Source organism: Saccoglossus kowalevskii, chromosome 10 (assembly GCF_978046115.1).
Source record: "Saccoglossus kowalevskii chromosome 10, keSacKowa6.1, whole genome shotgun sequence".
In the NCBI taxonomy this organism is placed as follows: domain Eukaryota; kingdom Metazoa; phylum Hemichordata; class Enteropneusta; family Harrimaniidae; genus Saccoglossus; species Saccoglossus kowalevskii.
Genome location: NC_140650.1, coordinates 18484624 through 18502354, shown reverse-complemented (window position 1 = coordinate 18502354; position 17731 = coordinate 18484624). Strand labels below are relative to the sequence as shown.

The window sequence follows — 17731 nt, the reverse complement described above, 5'->3', positions numbered from 1 at the left end:
TGCTATCTTTCTCACATGTTGAAACGTTGGTCACGTGGTCAATTAATTAACATAATAACTTCGTGGGAAATATAAAGTTCACAGGCAATAATCATAAATAGAATAGTATTGCCTTTGGCGGAAATGACCGACGATATGTCGTTGAGGGAGAGTAAGCCACGAGATTAGTTTTGTCCTTCACATAATGTTCCAATCTCCGCCAATATCGCATATACTGCTCCGAATGCCATAGTTACATAGACCAAAGAAACATCGGACACCATGACAGGAAAAAATGAAATAATATGTTAATGGTAAAAACAAGTCTCGTAGATATCTCGCCCTCAATGGGTGTTACCATTGTTCGATCTCCTTTCAACTTTTTGAAACACCTTTATTAATACAACATAATAATAATACATTTAAGAATAAATATACATCTTTACTGTACGAAATGTTTGAATGTAGTACTTCAACGACGTGATAAATTATAGACAAATAGTAAATTATATGTTATGTGATATAAAAATATGTGAAATTACACAGTGCAGATAGAAATGATCAACATAAAAATAAAATAATTCATTTGTCATAAAGATAGGCTATGTACCACAAAATAAAACTAAACTAAATATAAAAATCAAACGATATTTCAGCATACCTAGATATGATACATCTAATGAAAAGTGAAATAGAACTCTTATTCGATTATTAAATAACAAGAATACGATGACACACATAATTTGTATCATACCACATCAGAGCGCTATGAGAAACATTTGCCGTGGTGGTTTCTATTTATTTGGTTACAGATTTAGAGTGCCATAAAGAAAAAACAAATGAGCGTACCTTTGCTCTAATGTCTTAAGCTAAGTACTCTCTTGTGTAATTTATCTATAATATCTACATCACAAAGTGAAGTGAAAACAACATTACTATTAAAAATACAATTATTTTGCAACTGATAAAAGATATACTTAAGAAAATACTTTTTCTGATATGTTGTCATCAAATATGATGCAATTAAAATTATATTTTGAAACCATTGCTTATTTGTTTGTTTACAGTCTATAATACTGTATAATATGAAACATATGCAGCCAATCTAAAAGACGTACGCTTAAACACCCTCTGGAATTCCTTTTTTTATTAGATTTGCCTTTTTTCATTTTTTCCTGATGTCGTCCTGACTTATAATAATTAGCTGCGGGGGTTCCATGCCAGGAATAAATGAATGTATGAAAATTTAATTACGGACCAAAACTAATAAAAACACAAATAAACATTTCATATTTTGCGACACATGGAATGTGAAAATTACGTCACTTTTAACGATGAATATTTTTTCCAAACGATGGCCAGTAAACACTTATCCCAACCCTACATTAATCGTTACGGATGATTGCCATGCCGATTTCTAGAAAATAACGCACAATGCATCTTTGTTATTTGCTATAACTCTTGATAATGGTCTTCTTTAAAACTCAAAAATTCGAGACTCGCACGCCATTTTAGGCTATATACACATTTTTTGTTGCAAAAGTGAAAAACAAATCATGTTATGATCTGACTGGTGAGGTGTAATACATTACAGCGTATGTCTTTGAATTAAATATGATTATAATCACATAACTTCATTTTGCAATTGTTGACATTTCCTGTACGCTCGATTCATTGGTAGATACACGTTGCTGAAAGAAAACAGTTCTTAGATTGTTAGGGCAGTTATCCAAGTGAAATGTAACCACTGGACATATCGATACATGTGAATGTTTACTGAGGATCTGAATACCCTTAAAACGATAATGACCATCACAATCACCTTAAGATACTCCACCTGGGTCTTTAGTTTGATGATTTCAGCGTTGTACTTGACCAAGTCGTGCTCATTTTGGGTGACATCGCTCAAATTATTGGTAAAACGTGACGGCATGTCCTCAATACTGTTTTTATGTATCCCCCATATCTGTGAAACGAGCATAAGTCACGTGATAGTTAGTTATACTGAATAACAGGTGTAATGTACAATTATATGTCTGATCATTTTATTCTTTCATTTAAATCAAGCTTCAAGTATGAAGAATAACAGACACGTTATAAGTTGCGCCCTCTAGCGCTAAACGCGCGTGTGACGTAAACCAGCGTAACGATGACTGTTCACAACATCGATACCGATTTGATCTGCTATTTACAACTAGATGACAAACGACTGCATAGCCAAACTCAGTGGACGTTTTCGACATCGCTTTCACCTATTTACGTAATACTTAAGTCATAAAATTACTTCGTCGCCAGATAAACTTATATGGTGTGTTTCTAGTTGGTTTTGTAGTTTTAGCAGTGAAGCTGATCAAAAAATACTTTGTCACGAGAGAATCGTATATAGTGACTTATATTGAAGACTATTTGAATGTGGTGACCAAATTGGGCCACATGAATAAGAGTACTGTATTATAACAATCTGCGTAACGAACATGTGATTCAGGTTTTTTTTTTCATTTCATCATTGTTAGTTCAGTTTAGTTTAGGATAAATTGCAATCAGATTAAGTTCTCAACATGCAGTTTCAAATAAAAATATAAAAATTAATGGTTTCATCCAAATTATACTGTATATATATATATATTTCAATTCGCTTAATGTCAAATATCTGTCGGGGCTATTTTTTTTTTAAATAAAAGATTATATTAAAAACAATTAATAACACGACGCGCACACCACATGACACAATAATTTAAGGATAAAACTATTTTTAGGCACTTTTTGATTAAAACACACTTTCTAAAGTGTACACATCAATGTTATCAAGCTATGAGCTATTTCACCCTGTACCAATGCTGCAACTACTCTTGAGAACTATGCGTATTTGTTGTTTGTACGGCCAATCTAGTCCGGATAACACAAGCATTTTGATTCAGTACAGCGTAGATCAAGAGATAACACATAAAAAAGTATGTTTCTAGTCATTTTTTGTAGTTTTACCAGTTAAAAACACTAAAAACCATGGTGATAATACTTCCCTAATGAGAAATATGATTTTCATTGCTGTGTATTACTTGACACTAAACAAAAAATACTTAGAAATAGCTTCCACACACGATTGTTTTAAAATTGTTAAATACATTGCGTTTCTCCTAACAACGGTATCTGCGTTTTGACATCCTAAACAGACATACAGAAACGAATGCAACACTCACATAAATATGTATATTTATACAAAACATTCAAATCTCCAATTTTAACGATGAATATTGTTTCCAAACGATGGCCAGTAAACACTTATCCCGCCCCTACATTCATCGTTGTGAATGATTGCCATGCCGATTTCTAAAAAAAATGCTATAACAAGTTTTCATGAAAAGTTTAAATGTCACCGTTCTTTGAAAAACGGGTGGTTAAAAAGGTGCTTCCTAAAATGATTGAGATTCGATGCCCCATTATGCATTTTAATAAACTATGACATTTAAGTAAAATATCGCCGTTTGACTGAATGTCTCGTTAACAATTCATGACTCGGGGCAAGTAAACGTACAACAATGGCGCCCAAACCTGTAAACGTAATGTAGAGTTCAAAGCGTAGTTTCTAGATGGGCATTGAATATTCAGCATACAGGCTACTTCATGTAGTGAAGTTTATAAAATAATAAGTGAGTTCTTGCTCTGAAGTTCAAAGTCTAAATGTGTCTATTCCAGACTCGTAGCATTGGTGTCATATTAATTCAGCTTTGTGTGAGGGCGTTATCATATTTAACCACAAAATGTTTCAATGCTAGCCGTTCTCTCTGGAAAAACCCATGGTTTAATTGAGCGGATGAAATAAGACAAATGTACTATCGGTTGTCGCAAAGCGTGTGACATGTATAACCCATGTGCAATATCGTCAGTTATGCTTTCTTCCTTTTCAACTTTTTCCTTTGCGTTCAGGCATTTCCAGCTACAACACCATCTCTTATTCGCTACATCTTCTATGTGAAACTTTGATGCAGCTTTGACACGCGCGTACATCCTTTGCGGAACATGGTCCAAAACCATTTAATTCAGAGATCGCGTGCTACACCATTCCAATCCTGGCAATCCCTGTCTCTGTCCGTTGTTCAGTCACAGTTCTCCTTCTGATGAACCTGTTTGTCATACACCATCATCTACCGACAGTCTATCGTTTGCTATCATTGCTTAGTTTCACAGGCCTGGATCGAAACAGTTACTCCGGTCACAGTTTCTGTCTTGGGGCACTTCTTTCACACCAGAAGCGGAACTCAAGAACAATTACCACTACATTGATCTGCATAATACTCCGGATATTTCTATAATATATATAATATATAACAAAGCGTCGAATATAAAATGAATCACGTACCTTCGGTACAAACACCAATGCCAATGTAGTTGATGTACAAACAATAATACAGACAGCGACAATGCTATATCGTATATCAATCTGTTGCAAGTCAAGTACACTGGTTATAGTAACTCCTAATACAGACATCACCATAACATTGTATACACTAAATCCAATCTGTCTGGAGTCATTCAGTCCAGGAATCTCCACCTTTCGTGTTTCCCAAGCCAGAAAAATACCAAACAGTATCAATATACCTGCATTAAATATAGGAATAGCTATAGTTTTTCGTATTTTCCGTAGTATCGCTATCGTCATTTTGATAGTCAGGATAGCGTGGCAGGCAAGGAGGGTGCCTACCTGCAGTAACAGTGACATCACGTTAGTTTGCCTGCTACCCCATTAAACCAAAGTGACGAAAGAATAACAAGGATGTAACGTCTCATGTGCAATGTAACGAAAGACAAGTTACATCTCGCACAGCAATATAAATTACGAGTAAATTTTAAAATAAAAGCATGTATACAGAAGGCATATGAGCAGGATGACATGAATAAACTAGTAGATTTAATGCATAATTTGATACATAATATTGTTAAGAACTGGTTGACAGCTAACAGAACATGAGTAAATAACAATAATACGATAATGTTTCGTCGAACATATTAATAATCATTTCCTGCATTGCTTTGTATTGATTAATTTTTTAAATATTATTTCAGTTCTAGTTCATTTTGTCTACTAGTATGTATCTAGCTAATGTTTTAGTTTTATGTATATAGATATATTAGATATATATATATATATATGAGTAATGGTGTCTTGACAGCTTGCAACCCATTTTCTCAAAAACTTTAAACATATACATGGAAACCGTCCTTGCTTTCTTCAACATATGACGATCTTCTAAAATAAATGTAAATCATTTTTATTTTTTTAATTTGACCTATCAAGAAATACACAGATTTTGAAAACGTTTGGGATATCACATATGCGTATTGGGATTGGCATCATCAGTGTTCTGTCATATTTTGTGTTTACAGTCGACACGATGTTATGCATATTACATTCACTAATCAAACAGTATCCGGGTTTGTTTAATTTACTAATGTAGCCTGAAAAATAAAACTGTATATCTAAACAGTTTATTTCATTTATAAATTGAAATTACAATTTGAAGAACAAATAGTATCTAAGTCATATGAAATATGATTGAAAAAAAATAAGGATGTTCGTAACTTGATAACGTCCTCCAGACTGATGCTGTTCTCTCTCTGATCTGAATTAAAGAGACGTTTTAGTGGTTTTTTACCGAACATCCAAGACATGGAGTGACCACTCAACTGACTGAGCTAAGTCGGTGATTTGTGAGGAATAAAACCCGTGATAAGCTATGTATGTATCAGATTCAATTATGTTAATTATGTTAATTATGTTAATTATGTTAATTATGTTAATCACTTCAGCCAGACAATATATATTTTAAACAACAGTCGCCACTGATGAATCTCTCTATCGTGGCATGGTCTATTCCCAGCTTGATATGTTAAATATAAAAAATATTAAAAGCTGTAGCTTAAATTTCATTACAACATTCCATCACATTAGTTCTTAAGTTAAATACTGTGAGAATATTTCAAGTAACTCCATATTGGTTTCAATGACTTTTTCTTGTCTAGTATATATGATTCAGAATCTATATAAGAGTGTAGAAAGAATATGCTCCGTTTCGCAAACAGCGACGATTTCTATGCGATTTTAATTTATTCAGAGTTTATTTGGACTTTTCAATGAGATTGCGTAACAGTTTTGATGATACTCAGTCATGTATACTTAGGTAGGCATTATGAATTCTCTGTACTACAATTGACATTATTATGTTATTTACTCATCAGTGCGAGTCACGTGTATTGTATAGTTGGCTCTGTATTAGACATCATTTCCCTGTTTTTATTGTTCTTTATTTTATCTGCACTATTGTGTTTATTTTACAGTACGTACTATTTATTGAATTGAATATTTCAATACAAATTGCACTCACCCTTGTAGATATAAATGAACGCCATCCAATATGTAAAGTAGATGGAATCGCATAACAGCATCCTTGGTATTAACATTACGTCTTCTTCCACTGGGTGTTCCTGTGAACATAAACAACACAATAATTCAGAAACTGGCAACAGGTTTGCCAAATCCAATCGGTATATTTAATTGCTTCAAGTACAATTCATATTCAGCGGGAAGGCTCACCTGTGATGGAAATATGTGCTCACGCAAAATCAATGGATCAATAATCATCCACGTTACCAGAAGAACGCCATCTACGGCCAGCAAACCGAACACCATAGCAATCAGTTGACCATCTTTGACAACCTAAATTAACAATAAAATTGAAAATAGTGTGGAAAAACATTGCATTCCTAGAGGGTATGGTTTGATTGTAATCCCCATATTTAATGATTGCATACCTACGTAATCAACAAAATGCATCCGAATCATCGTGATTCGGCGTTTATAAACAACGCCACTAGCTACGGTTATTAATATATTTTATCACAATCATACTTTGCATAAATATTGCAGCGCCCCCTGGGGCACCATGTGGGAAATGTATTTATTCCACATATCATGACAATTCAGTGTCCAGCGTTTTAGCCGGCATCTGAAACATTCAACATATTTTTATATTTTTTTTTCAAGAAATATTGTGTAAAACATTCACATCTTGAGACATAAGTAAATAACACTGAACAAGTGGCATGATGAATACTACGTCAAAGTAAAAATTAACTGCGTGCGTGACTCGCGTATCGCTATCTAATCGCCTAGCTTCGTGTCACGGAATTCTATCGGCCACGATACATTGGCATATTTTGTGATATGCATTCATGATGTTAAACGTCTGCTTGCTCAGATTGCCGGCACTGTTATTACATAGAACGGAGATATAGAACGTTATTACCTCCTTTATTACATTGACCATTTATATTGATTTATGATAATTTTCAAGGATTGTGAAACGCAAAAACGGTGTGATTGACTTTAACATTTGTAATTGTCTTACCAATACACCAGAAACCGTAATGCATCATGATGGCGACCGAGCAAGAACGCTCTACAATCTATGATATGTTTGCTTACAAAAACAATACATGGAATAAATAGAATATCAAATTCGTAACACCCTACAATATCATATTTATATGGCGAAGAACAAATGACAATTGATCCACTCGTTTAATAAATCTGATTTTGTAGGGTCAGTCTATGTGTCTCTTCAGTATTATTTCATCTGTGACTTTAAGAGGCGGACAACACGGTGTATCAGTGAAATATGTTTCTCTACCGCTGTCTAGATATCAGGAAACAAAATTAGAATTACCGCGTATCTCTCAGCTTTCCTCAAATGCTTTATACTTATATAAATCTTAATGAAACCCCTGGAGGAACTATTACGATATTCATTTCGCTGTTGTTATCAACCAACAAGTCAGCTAGAAATTATTTATTACGGTATCGATTTTTGTTTTTTTACCTTTCGCTCATATTTCTTGGTCGTGAATAATACATGGACTCTCCAGGTCTTGCTGAACATGCTCCCGAAGGCCAGCGTGAACGCAATAACCATTACCCAGATACGCAACTGCAGGAATAAAGCATAAAACTAAATGATTGAATTGACTACTATAGTATTAGTGTATTCTCTACTATATTGTCTGACTATATATACCCAACGGACGACTATTCTTTGTCACTGTATCCCTTTTATTGCTTCAAAAACAAAAGGAAATGAAACACAATAACCAAACAATAAAGCTGAAGTGAGTTAAAGCTAATACAAAATGATTGAAACAAATATTTAATTATATCTTATATTAAGAATACCAAACAAACAATATGACATGATAATGTTGTATGAGATGTTATTTGTAATTTAATATGCCATATCGTATGACATCGACAAAGCGGTGGACATCCTACGTTTCAATGTAAATTTCCCTGCCCTGCCCACCTACGTTTTTACACTACGGGGACCACGGTTCGAACGACGATTTGCAATTATATATTGTGACCAATATTTTTCAATAACAGTCGGATATCCTACGCATTTAAGGAACGCTGTAAATCCCCGAGAAGGCACCAATGCCCGAGGATGTACCTATTTAGGCACTTTTGTGGGAATGTTTTTGAACATATTTTGCTCAAGGCAGAATATATTCAGACACTTATTCGCTTGTACACTCGACTGCGATTCGTCATTGTTATTATCAAAACAAACCAATTTTTAATTTACATGTTTTACAACTATTTCATTGAGCAAAATACCAATCCAATCTGTTTACACAAATGTATCGATAATAAAAACAAAACAAAACAAAACAAAACTAATTTTTGATTAGCTAAAACTCGCAGCTTTCTGGAAATATCTAACATTACATCTTTATCGTCTATCGAATGATTTAAACCAATCAAATCCATGATCTCTCTGTTGTCTTAACATGATAAATACATTTGTTTATCATTGTTAACCTATACGCTGCTTATGAAGATTGATCATACTGGCCGAGTGAATCTAAAATCTGATTCTATGTAAAGAATAAAAAGTAATGGTCAATTTGAGAAACATTTTAACCTAATTATATGAGAGTCGTCACTCTGCTTTCGAGTTTAACATTTGAAATATACCATTATCCGAATTTGGCATGATGTTCATCACAACCTCACTCAGTTGTGGGCTTACTGTTTGAATGATAAACTGACATTTATAAGAATACATTTAATACGTTATGCAATCGCAAGTCGAGGAGATCACCATGTGACAGTCAAAAGTTAATCTTGATGACAGTATCAATGCATACTTACGCTGCACATTGTAAGTAATGAATTACCCTGGAATACGTTACTGTCAATGCCAAACATGACAACGGAAATATAAGTCAATACACAACCCAGTATCATGATGTTATTCAAGCGCGGTGACGACATTTTGATGAACCTGATTTAAGACAAATAGTGAAGCACACATTTATTCATTAGATATAGTACGATTCATTAGATACTAAAAACGACATATTACGAATCAGTACGGCGATAACAAGTGTCGGGGTTGTGTCGGTGTCCATAACGCCAACAATATTTTGGATGTCAGTCTTTTACTGAAGGTTGTCCATTGTACAACTTACTAAGAAAGAAATATACTCATACAGAACCAACTAATTTACACAACTCAAACAAATAAATTCAAGGGAAAAATTACACATGTCTCAAAATGAATGAACCAATATTTGTGTTTTAAGACATGGTCTACTGATGAAAATAATACATCACATTTTCAAATTTCTGAAATCTGTCGTACATAACGCATTGTAACTGGACAAAAATGTCGGGATCAGAAAAAGCACTAATTACAACATTTGCATAAACATGAGTAATAATTATTCATCGTAGCGTCTTATGTAACACACGCATAATGGGAGTATCTTTCTGTATGTCAATTTCAGCGGTCCCCGGATGTTGAGCATTTATTATTTAGCGGCCTTGACCATAGATTACTAAGCGTCCGAAAAACTCACATAAATCCAAAACTAGTACGCCACATGCATGCCAATAAAACGGTATCAATTTATTTCAGTTTATTAAGCACAATTAATCACCTGTGACAATGGCCGTATTCTGCAGTTGGTGATACACCCCCGCCATTACTGACATCACGAGCCGAACCCAATGCGGCCGTCTTTATTAATACACTTTAACCAAGCCAAATGTCACACTATTCATTAATCGGAACGCATGTGTTGCAGTTTACTGTGCAATATATCGTATTAAAAAAACTGTAACGATTCACTTATTTGCATAAAGATAAAGAGTGGAGTTCCGGGATAAATGCACAAGCTTTACAATTGAATGATACAATCAATTTAACAAACATGCATATATCCAAGCCATAACATTTAACGCAGATAACTATTCTCGTTAATTTTATTAGGCGTTGATTAATAGAATCAGAGCCCGAATGTAAATTACACAATTGCTGCTCGCGACGCGCAATACATGCAATCACGCCCCAACTAGCTATCATATACGACAATGACTAAACATTCACGGCAAATAGGTCTTTGATAAATTTCCTGTGATGAGACACATCAAACTGTTACCATAGAAACATTTATCTTTCAAATATGAAAAATATATTGTTTTTTGTCTTGTTTTTTTCTGTGTAAACTCCTACCATCGTTGTTTACACACTTTTCAGTGTTCGGGGTAAAAGTAAATCATATGAATGTGTAAGGAATGTATAAAATCACCTTGGGTGTTGTATTTTCTTTTGACCAGAACACATATAATTTAATGTTGAATGTATAATTATGTTATCACACTCGAATTCATACCTGTGATAACGGTAGCGAATATTATACCACAAGAAGAATAAACATATGCAAATTCCCAGTAATGAGAGCGTTGTCATAGCAACATATACCCCACGTGTTATTCCGATGGTCACGCTTCGCTGTTCAACTGAGTCAATAGGTGGATCCCCTCCTGAAACAAATAACAGAGAAGTTATATTCAACAACTATGTACGGTGATTATTCAATTATTACCTTCTATATTTGTTATTAATCTCGGTTCTAATATATAACAATACTTGTATATACTTGTATACTTGTAATATAAAAAAAATGTATATCATGTTCTTGCAATGCATTCTTTGTGTGACGGCAATTCATTCATCGAGAGGATGCAATCAGCTTGTTACTCCTGCGACATAAACACATCTAGTACTATATTTTGTTAGCAGGGGGCAACTATATTGCTAATCAGGTCGTTACTCTGCATGGCACATCACAGAAGACAATTGAGTAGACATCTGACTACGTGATGGCATTATTGTTTGGTATGGGTTCATTTTCGAGCATTCAGAAAACATAGTAATATTGACGTAAATTTTAACATTAGTACATGTTGTAAAACTTTTCAATCTTTGGCCGTACGAGCAATATGTACGATACATCTATGTGACGTGAAAGGTTTGATTCTCCTATACCTAAATCCTTAATCTTAATCCTTAATCGAGGGCTTCACTGAATCAGCGTAAATTGTAATCTCCACTTCTAGACATTTCGTGTATGATTTTAATTATATGGTGTACTCTTATCGTAATAATAAAGATGCCAAGGCTTATGTGTCACGAATGCAACGTGACGAGGACACTGGCAAAGATATTTAATCGCAAATAATAGTTTGTATGTTACTCGAACTCGCGTGCCAGAAATGATTTTAAATATGCTGCTTAGACCCGTGACTCACAAGAAGGAAGACACTCGTGTTGACATATTTCTTTTGGAGTTCTAAGTGATTAGTTTACATCGATGCCCTATGCCATGTGTTTATGAAGTAAACACTTAGACATTTCGCAACTCTCTGAATATAGAAAAATCAAATATTGTTTGATTGCGAGCACTGAAGAAACCTACATGTTTACTTAGACACACTAATTAGATTCGAAAATGTGCCCACCTTTCCATCGTAAACGATGTTGACTGTCCCACTCTATAACATCATTATAATTATCATATACACCAACACGAATCATTTCCCCATCTACAATAAAAGGACCAGATTAATAAATACATACACAAATTAAAAGTGTATATCATTATATAATATTTTTCAGCAACGTGTCAATAAGTTTTATTAAAACTTATTCAGAGCATAAATTTATTCAACAATGAAGACAATGAAGTTATTGCTCAGATATCAGAAGAAAAACAAGTCCCGATTTAATAAAATCTGAATTGATTTTAAGATTTTAGGATGTTTTGAGAGAAAATAACAATTTTTATTGACCGCCGTTATAATGAAGCATGTTATAATATTTATTCTCTATTTGGACTGTTTTCCCGACTGAAATTTCAGATTTAACACTAAGGAATTTAACTTATAAATATTCCAGACTAAATGGGGAATTGATACAATCTGAAGCAGGCATTGCACTATAATTGATCTACGTTAAACTTTTTCGAAAAGTGTCTTATTGTAATAGATTGATGTTCATATCATATTAGTTACGCGCGTGAAAATCAGACACGTTGCAGCCATGACTTATATAACGAATAAACCATTTATTTATCTCACCTTGTATCTGATAAATAATGACACGTCCAAGTCGATCACCCTCTGGCGTGAAGTGCACAGGACCCTGAAATTTAAAGTAACCATTTCAGGAAAGAAATCAACACGGCAAATAGACAAAATTTTTTTCTGTTTTGTTACAGTTATTTCTTAACAACAATAAATGTTAATCACATTTTTGACTATGACACATACTTCGGAATATTAATGAAGCGAATTAAAAAAGAAAAATGTTTTGCACAATGATTAAGAATCTTCACCATAACATTTCGTCCAACGTGCCTTTTATAAATTATACCAATTTATGATTTTAAAATTCACTCCTTGAGTTACTGTCAAACGAATTTGGAATTTATACTAACGTTGCAACCACAGTAATATATCAATATATATATGTAATATATGGGATCAGACAGGATTTTAAAAACTGGATGGAAAAATGAAAAAAATAAACAATACGACACTAACTAACTAGCTGAAAGAGATACATGTTTTGCGTGATACTAGCGCGGACAAGTATCAGGTAACATGTTTCCATGGATAATTATGCAGTACCTTTAGTTTACGTATTTATTATTCCATCTATTGTACACCTTACTATCGTTTCTTTTATTCAGATGTTCATTATTTTTAATTCATTAAAGTTGAGTCATACTGATCGTATTGCTGTATATTGACATGTAGCGTGTATACTCATATGTTATATACCAGGGAATCGCAGCGAGATGCACGATCTTGTGTGTCAACAACATAATTTAGTCGAGCACAATTTCTGTAATTCTACGTCATTGTTGACAGAATATCACATGTAATTCAATTTACGTTACGTTACGTTACGTTACGTTACGTTAAACGACCTCCTGAGTATCGAGATTAAACCCTTCATGTTACCCATTTTTTGAGTGTTGATATTAGTATTCACGATGTTAACGTCTGATTAAAACTTCATATTGTCATGACATTTTTATTGGGGAAGACATGCTCAATTCTGCAACGAGAAATAACGGTTCACCTATTGTGATGTGTAATGACATATTCTGTGCATATATTTTCACAGACATTTTGTTGAACCTGATAATGTAATACATTCCTGATAATGTATTATTAACCAATAATGTAACACGAATTAACCGATATTGTGATAAAAACCGATAATGTAACAACTCGCTAGCAATAATGTAATAAAAAGGACAACCGATAATGTAACACAAAATAACCGATAGTGTAATAGATTTTTTTCAACTGATAACGTAACTGGGTGACATGTATAGCTGCAAACTTAAATCCATTGAAATTGTTCACATTTTCCAAAACGATATGCAATGTACTGTATTTTATATCCTCCCATCAAACAAATATTTTTTGTTTGGTTTTAGCTGCAATTTAATTAAAAAGAGTACTGAAATTTTCTTATACTATAGGATACATGTTTAGCATGTCCAGCTAATATTGACTGCACATCTTTGTGTTCAAATATTGCTGTCGGGGTTGCCATGAAGTTACGGCGAATCATGGGACCTTCCAAGACAATATAGAGGACCATATTTTGAGAGGGTGTAAAAAGTTGTTAAATTTTGTGAAATGGAAAATTATTAAAGGCCGATCATGCGAAACATGCCAAAATGAAACGCCACTGTAATAAAATATTTTCGTTATTCCCATGTTTCACAAACCCACGAGTAACCTGTATTCACGTCATTATCTTTGCAACATTTACCTTAGTAGGTTCAATAATTTCTGTAAACAAACTTATACCACCAACACTTATTGTTATGAAATAATTGATATCCACACGATAGGTGTGAATTTTACAATGACATAAAATTAATATGTCTTCTTAAGTCCATCTCGATAAACCTCCACTAATCTGGTTGAATGCACTGACATTGTATCTGCTGCTATTAACAACAAGCAGCAGGTAGATTCCATATATACTGCTTTAGACACTGTGTGCCAGCCACTGCTACTCCACAAGGCCTTTAAACTTGGTATTTGTGGTAGTTTACATATTATCATATTACATAAGTCATAGGCAGCAGAGAGTAGTTTTGAATGATCACGTCTCTGAATAGTTTCCCGCATTGTCTGGTGTACAACAGGAGTCACTCCTGGGGCCTTTGTTATTTGTTATGTATATTAATGACATCACCCACCTTGATATCTCTGCCAATCTTAGTATTTACGTTGACGATACCAAGCTTTATAAGTCTATCACATCTCCAACTGACAGTCACATTTTGCAAACTGATCTTAATAAGTTTGTAGAGTGGTGCGACCTTTGGAAATTATCACTCAATTTAGAGAAGTGTAAATTTATTACCTTCACTCTTAAGAAAAAGCCTATTTCAAGCTATAAATATTCTATGGAAGGTATACCCTTGCAGCAAGTTTCCATCATTAAAGACTTGGGTATCCATAGCTTTAATGATATTTCTGCAATTATTTCTTTGTAGTTGTTTATGTCAGATCTATTCTTGAATATAACTCTGTGGTGTGATCCCCTCATCAAAAAGGACTTTCTAACAAAATTGAAAATGTGCAATTTAAATTTGTTTAATATTTATGTACTAAGTTGCGTGTGCATTGTAGTATTACATGTTATTCTATTTATTGCAAACTTTTTAACATCTCTCTTTTATCTAATAGGACAACTATTCTTGAATGTTAATTCTTCTTATGACTGCCCTGCTATTCTTGTCAATATTGACTTTTATGTTCCAAATATGTGTTTGAGACGCAAACCATTTTTTAAACCTGACTGTGGATCTGTCAACTGCAGGAAGCATTCGTCAATTTGTATGACATTATTTAATGACATTTCATTTAAATGTAATATTGATATTTTTTCATCTTTATATATATTTAAATCTGTGCTGTATAATTATTTTTAATTTAATCAGGGGTCGGGGTTATCTACTCGCGCGACCTTACTAGGGGTCCGGAGCATATTCCCCATTAACAATTTAGAAATCTAGACTTTCTGAAACGCTATTTCTTGCATTTTGAGGGGGAAAATTTAGGCTTGAATGTGGAGGAGCGACGCCCCCAACATTTTTTTTGAGGTGCGACCCCCCCCCCCTAATGTGCCGCCGCCACTACTTTCACGTACTGAAGCTCGTATATTTTACAGAAGAAAGCCACGGGCCGAAACGTCAACCCTGGCCGAAACATCCGGGGGCCGAATCGTCCGGGCGAAAATGTTCGTCAACCCACAAAAGCAGTAATAATGTCTACGCTACACGAAGTACGGGCTAAGACATGTTTGCATATCGAATAGACCCAATTGCTTTCACGCACAAGAGGTGTCAGGGTTAAAAAGGAGCTATGGAATTCCAAAACTTTTGAAGAATATAACAAATCTTCAGTCATTTTAACTGTGATTACTCAGTACAGTAACCAGAAAGGTATGAGTTCAACGGTTATAAAACAATATCAAAGCAAATTCAGTAGCACGGAGTCTCATCGTCGGTTCATTTTTTTCCCCGAGAACAACATCTTTCGATGTGCTCGCGTTGATTGTCATGCCGGAAATGGCATACCGAAATGATTAGTTATTAATGTAATAGTGAATCTTCCAAATTAACATATAATGCAATGGCGTTCTGACCGCTTAGCGTATCTGGAGCGGGTCTTAAAACGGGAAAGATTTAATCTAAACTTGGCGATTCGTAGCCTTTGCTGAGCGTTCACGCACGTTTTCTTAACACGGGCTAAGGTATCTGCTCCCTAAGTCCGTGCTAACGAGCTGTGCGCGAATGTTAATATTGACTTGTTTCAAATAGAGAGTTTCCTGGTCGCCTACTAAATCACTTCCTGCTTCGCGAAAGGAATGACAAAAGAATCATATTTGTTGGACCGGCCGTCTCTAAACAGTAAATATCTTGCAAATATGTTATTACATTATCGGTTGCCGTCTTGTTACATTATCGGTTGAAAAAATATATTACATTATCAGTTATTTGGTGTTACATTATCGGTTGCCTTTTTTGTTACATTAATGGTTGCGAATTGTTACATTATCGGTTTTTATTACAATATCGAGTAAATCCTGTAAGTTACATTATCGGTTAATGATACATTATCGGTAATTATTACATTATCGGATCCAACGCCTTTCACGAATATCAACGAAATACAACAGATTCAATCTGAATTTATTACACAGTCGAAACTGCTGATACCGGAAATTGTTATATATTGAGAATTTGATGGCCGGCATCAATACGTCCGGCAGATTACAAAAATGTAAGACGGACGAGGGTTAAGTTTAAGGATCGTGTGGAAGACTGAATTCCTTATAATGAATATGAATATCTTCATAATAGATACCTATGATTTGAGTAACCCCACATATACTCGACCCCACAAAGCCAATGATGTGTCAGAAATTATCCAAGGAAGTACTGTTTTCAGGTCTTACACATGTTTATTAATATCTACCGATTTATAAAGTATGCATTGTATTTGCATGAGTTTGTGATTTTCACTCAAAGAAACAAAATAAGTATTTTCTTTCCAAATAAAACTGACTTAACATTCCGGTGATCAGTGAATATTATTGTCAAATATTTGCAAAAATAATGTTTCCTCTTTGTTTTGGCGTAGACGTTATTTCAGTTTATGTTATACTAAATTTTGTAAGACAACCTCACGTTTGTCGTGACACATACGACAGTACTTGCATACTACGCACAGTTACACAATCCTTTTTGTATGTGTATCATTGTATGAATACGTCATTTAGAATACAATGCGACAATGATTGGACAGTTGAACCTTTAATGACCCACCGACTGTAAAGATAACACAACTCTCCAACCAATCAATACACAATCAGATGTCGACGACCACCGCCCTTTAATGATACCCAAACTGCTGGAACAAACGTACTTGAGGTACATACCGTAACTCCAGTAAAACTCGTTTTCAGCATTTCGTCTTTAAACACTTGCATCATATTCGAGTCGTCATATGTGAAGTCTTCCAAGGTTTTATTCGGGGATAACTGATCAATAGAACCATTCAACGCCAGTGCCATGGCCCATATGGCGTCGTATGCACATGGCGCATACTCTGATGATAATGAAACATCTGCGTTGTACTTGTTGACTATTACATTGTTTAGCTCTGATTGGAACTCGCCTGGGGTCTATAGGAATTAATGCACAACTATCCGATGAAAAAATAACTACATGTTGAATCGCGCTGATTTAAAATTGATGGATTAAAACAAATGTGTCTATGTTTGTACAAATGAATACAACAAATGAAAAAGTAGCC

General features: G+C 34.3%; 1 protein-coding gene across 1 annotated transcript in view; it reads right to left on the bottom strand.

The window, feature by feature from the left end:
• Positions 1 to 1613: 1613 nt before the first annotated feature.
• The window catches only part of LOC102802508 (gamma-aminobutyric acid type B receptor subunit 2-like), a 37697-nt gene continuing 21579 nt past the window's right edge, over positions 1614 to 17731 (bottom strand). The window contains exons 5-15 of the mRNA XM_085504610.1: positions 17355 to 17600; positions 12455 to 12518; positions 11837 to 11920; positions 10708 to 10858; positions 9182 to 9314; positions 7854 to 7961; positions 6569 to 6691; positions 6360 to 6459; positions 4337 to 4575; positions 1802 to 1945; positions 1614 to 1670 (exon numbers count right to left, since the gene is read on the bottom strand). Of these exons, the coding sequence (XP_085360736.1) occupies positions 1614 to 1670; positions 1802 to 1945; positions 4337 to 4575; positions 6360 to 6459; positions 6569 to 6691; positions 7854 to 7961; positions 9182 to 9314; positions 10708 to 10858; positions 11837 to 11920; positions 12455 to 12518; positions 17355 to 17600 (1449 nt within the window). The remainder of the gene's footprint in view (positions 1671 to 1801; positions 1946 to 4336; positions 4576 to 6359; positions 6460 to 6568; positions 6692 to 7853; positions 7962 to 9181; positions 9315 to 10707; positions 10859 to 11836; positions 11921 to 12454; positions 12519 to 17354; positions 17601 to 17731) is intronic.